At 29.6% G+C, this 4,522-nt stretch overlaps 1 protein-coding gene across 1 annotated transcript; it reads left to right on the plus strand.

The window, feature by feature from the left end:
• Positions 1-2,861: 2,861 nt before the first annotated feature.
• On the plus strand, positions 2,862-3,740 carry LOC126842134 (uncharacterized). The gene is made up of 3 exons (XM_050579025.1): positions 2,862-2,882; positions 3,238-3,505; positions 3,574-3,740. The coding sequence occupies exons 1-3, from the start codon at positions 2,862-2,864 to the stop codon at positions 3,738-3,740; spliced, it is 456 nt and encodes a 151-aa protein (XP_050434982.1).
• Positions 3,741-4,522: the final 782 nt, after the last annotated feature.

The raw sequence follows: 4,522 nt of genomic DNA on the forward strand, positions 1-4,522 counted from the left end.
ATAATATAAGTCGTTAATTAATATACGCTGGATTACTTTGAACAACAGCGTAATTGAGTTTATAAGTAGAAAACATTGTTTTTAGAGTCTAGTCAGACAGTAAGTAAAATTATCTTATACGTCATTGGTTTTTTGTTTGTTCAATAGCGAAGTATTTTTATAGCATCAAACACAAACGTTTTTTTTTACTAAAATTTTAGTAATAGACAGTCCATTTTTTAGTTGAACTTTTTATACAGGGTCTATCGTGTAGGTTCCGGGTAGCATCTTACAAATAATGCCCCCCCCCCTGTTCATCTATACTGGGTGCACGAAAAGAAATACATAGTTGGTCCAATTAATATTATACTTAATATAAGGACACAATGAATTTATAGTTTGAATAACTAAATGAAGAGTTGGCCTACCTAAACATTTAGCTTGCCGGACTAAATGTATAGTTACTTTAACTAAACATTTTAGTGTGTCCCTATTCTGTTGACCATTATATTTGTGGGACAAACTATGTATTTACTTCTGTGTGGTCTTATCTTTAAGCATATTCATTTAGAGATAGAACTTGGGAAGATGAAAACTATTTGATGATAACTATTTGATTAAATCTTAAAGAATTTGAAATAAAATTGAATATGCAGATGGACTTTTAAAAGGAATAAGAATTATTTTTAATGTGTACGTTTTAAAAGTTGACATTGCTTTTAATTTAATAGATAAAAAATTGAATATTTTTGGCTACCTTATAATAATATAACTAAAATGTTAACAAAAATTAAATCAACAACACTATACATTTCAAGTAAGACTTAAATGTTCACTAACCCTCATTATTAGGAGTTAGTTTTTAAATTTAAAATTTAAACTATTATCAAGGTAAAATTATAATATACCCGTTAAAATTGTTTTTATTTTAGGCTAAACGCTAGAGTTTTTACAACTATTAAAACTATCATGATAATTATTTTTTAAGTATATAATAAACAAAAGGTTAAAAAATGTAAAATTGGATGGGTGAATCCTACCTGAATAAATAAATCATACAAACTCGTCCAAAAAATCAATTATTTTATTTGTTTTATTTAAAGCGCACGGTGTGGATGAAATCGATCATACTCAACTCTTGGTCAGCGACATAAGCAACAGGTATGCGGTATTAAATTTGAACCTATTAAGTTAATATTATAACAATTGAGCAAGTTTGTCTTGTATGTACTTTTGTAAAACCATACCCAAAAATAGTAAACTAAAGTAGGCCGTTAGTGTGTTTCGTTTCACCAATTGTTGTAATAATTCTTATTTGCTTTAAATTAGGTATACAAAATGGCGAAAAACTATAAAAGTGTTATTTCAAAACTATCGAATGACCAGTCAAAATAAATACGTTTATCTTCTCCCCCTTTTCTGGTCTATATCTTCTTCCTACACTAAATTATTCATTAATTACATTTTTTTCTATTTTAAATTAATCACTATAAGTCACTGAGATAGGATTGATACTTATTAAAAATAAGACTATTTCTTTAGAAAACTATCTTAATTAGACCATTACTCATGGTTAAGTGATACTTAATATTATTAAACAGTTTTAATAAATGTTTCAGCTTTTCAGATGTTGATTTGGTTGTAGAAGGAAAACAATTGTACGCCCATCGTGTTGTATTAGCCTCTCGCAGTGAATATTTTAGGTATTTAATTTTTATCATTAAGTATAATCCCTTAGGCCTTTCTCTTGGGCGTGTGAAAACTTTGCTTTATTATTATTATAATTTTTACTTTTGGAACCACTAGTTTTGAACATCAAGTCTGAAAGTTGGATAAAAATTAAACCTTTATTTACCTGTATACGTGGCATCCAACGTCAAACGTTTCTTGTTCGATATAACCTAAAATGAGACCCCTATTTTTTGTTATCTACTTCCACTTACTCTTGACGTTGCTACCGTCTTAATTATTGTGAAACTAAATGGAATATGCCGATGGTCGTTTATAAAATTGAAAATAATTGTTCCATTTATTTGGGCACTCAAAAAAATGGTTTCATCATTTCAAAAATGATATGAGTACAATATTGTTTAGCTTACCCTAAGTTTTACTCGATAATTTAATTAAAAATAAGACAATTTCTTTAGAAAACTATCTGGATTAGACCATTACTCATCGTTAAGTGATACTTAATATTATTAAACCATTTCGATAAATGTTTCAGCTTTTCAGGTGTTGATTTGATTGTAGGAGGAAAACGATTGCCGCCCATCGTATTGTATTAGCTTTACGCAGCGAATATTTTAGGTATTTTTTTTCTTATCCTTAAGTATAATTCCTTAGGCCTTTCTTCTTGGGCGGGTGAAAACTTTGTTTTATTATTATTATTATTTTTTTTTTTTAATTTTTGAACATCTAATCTGAGAGTCGAGCATAATTTTAATCTTTATTCACCTGTTTATGGGGAATTCAACGTCAAACCGGACCATAAGTCTCACCCCTCAGGGGATACTCAAAATAAATGGTTTCATCATTCCAGAAGTACAATTGTCTAGCTTACCCATCAAAAGGGTAACATATCACTCCATAAATTAACGTTTGTAGTAATAGTGTGTATTATTCTTAGGAGAGCATTTTACGGAGGCCTTAGAGAAGCCAATCAGTCTACGATGGAAATTAATGAAGTCCCATTAACCACATTTAAAATACTTCTTGAAATTTATTTATACTGGTCGAATAAATTTAAGTGATCTAGAGGTAACGAATAATCGTCGTAGCTTAGTGGTTATTAAGTTAAGCTTAGTGGTTACTTGCACAATATAATTAGTATTAGGGTTGTGTGATCGTTTGGATAGTATGTGTTTGGACTGTTAAATTAAATTATGTGTTTAATCGAAAAACAGGTAAATAAAAAAAGATAAATTACATTATTTATTCTTTATTTTTTAGGGTAGTGAGATTTTCGAACTAAGACGTGTTTCGGATTTATTTATCTTTTTAAACTTAAAACACTTACTAGGCGAGTATTTGAAAAAAAAATAGAAGTACACAATGTATGTTCGTTCTTTGATATGACACGGCTTTATCAATACAAGGATCTTGAAGTCGAATCAATCTACTTTATTGATATCCATTCTTTGGATGTATTGCAATCAGATAATTTTCTTTCTTTGTCATCCGTAATGAGTTTTTTTTTTTAATAAAAAAATGGCATTGTTATTGTTAATTGAAAAGTTGAGAAACAATTTTTGCTTTTAGGAAGCTCTTCATGAAATCTTAAAACGTGACTCGTTTTGTGCTAACGAATTGGTTATATTCCGTATGGTTTGTCGCTGGATCAATGAGAACCAAATCGACGTGGATCCTGATACTAAAATCAGAGTTTTATCGGCCGTCAGGTATCCGTTAATGAGTGATGAAGAACTGTCCGAGGCTAGGAAATCACAAGTGGGCAGTACAGTTTCTAATGTCATACAATTTAAAAACACGTGGTCACCAGATGAGCCTAAACTTCGCGGACAACTAAGTATGCTTGCTGTACACATCAATTTGTAATTCGCCAATTATGTTGGTTTCAATTATTTCATTTTTTAGAACCCGATGTGAATCTTATTAATGAGTCTCAGAGTTATCCTCCAATCCGTGGCAATGATGGCGGTACTTATATGTTAACGTTGGACCATCCTTCATTTATAAACTATATTGAATTATTGTTATCAGATGGAATTGCCACGAATCCAAAGTATGTTTTGAATTTATAAATATTTTAAATTAAAATGGCTATTATATATAAATAAAATGTGTTTGAATAATTATTCAAAACATACGTAACTAATGAACTGATTAATAATTGATTTTCGTTTATGTACAACTATTTTGTTTTATGAGCATTTGATTTAATTTTAGGTAAACCAAACAAATTTATCAATTTAGTTCTTAATAAATAATAATTGAACAATGTTGTCTATAACTTGTTTTTATTATTCTACAGCTCTGTTCCCATTATTTAGTTTTCTATGCTATTTTACAAATAACTACTTTACAAGTTATTCGAATTGTTTGATACTTTAGGTTTACTCTTATTAAATTGAAGTTTCACTCGATGAGCGCCAATGGATATATGTTTTAGATCACTCAAATTATAATTGTCGATCAATTCAAAAATTGTGGATTCATCCACGCATGGTTCGGTATATACGCTTCGTTGGAACCAAAAGAACCTCCCATGTGCTTTTTAAAATTAGGGATGTCAGTTACAATAAACGCGAAATGCACATGGTGGAAATCGAAAATGGATTAGTCGGTAAGAAAACCAACGGAGTGACTAATTTTTTTAATACAAAAATATGCTTATTTATGTATAAATACATATTTGTTTAATTTATTTATTTTAATCAAGCTCCTAAGCACATGTATAATGTCGCTTCAAGATATATGAATGCGTCTGTAATCAAAAGTACAAATAGTGTCAGTGATTGCTCGCTATTAGATCACTACTGTGAAAGCTCGTCTAGGTTTGAAGAATACACATGGCATTGGATGG

The sequence above is a fragment of the Adelges cooleyi genome, unplaced genomic scaffold (assembly GCF_023614345.1).
Source record: "Adelges cooleyi isolate 19-005CV unplaced genomic scaffold, UGA_ACOO_1.1 ACOO_flye_CR_arks_rails_tigmint_CR_PRNA_446, whole genome shotgun sequence".
Taxonomy (NCBI): domain Eukaryota; kingdom Metazoa; phylum Arthropoda; class Insecta; order Hemiptera; family Adelgidae; genus Adelges; species Adelges cooleyi.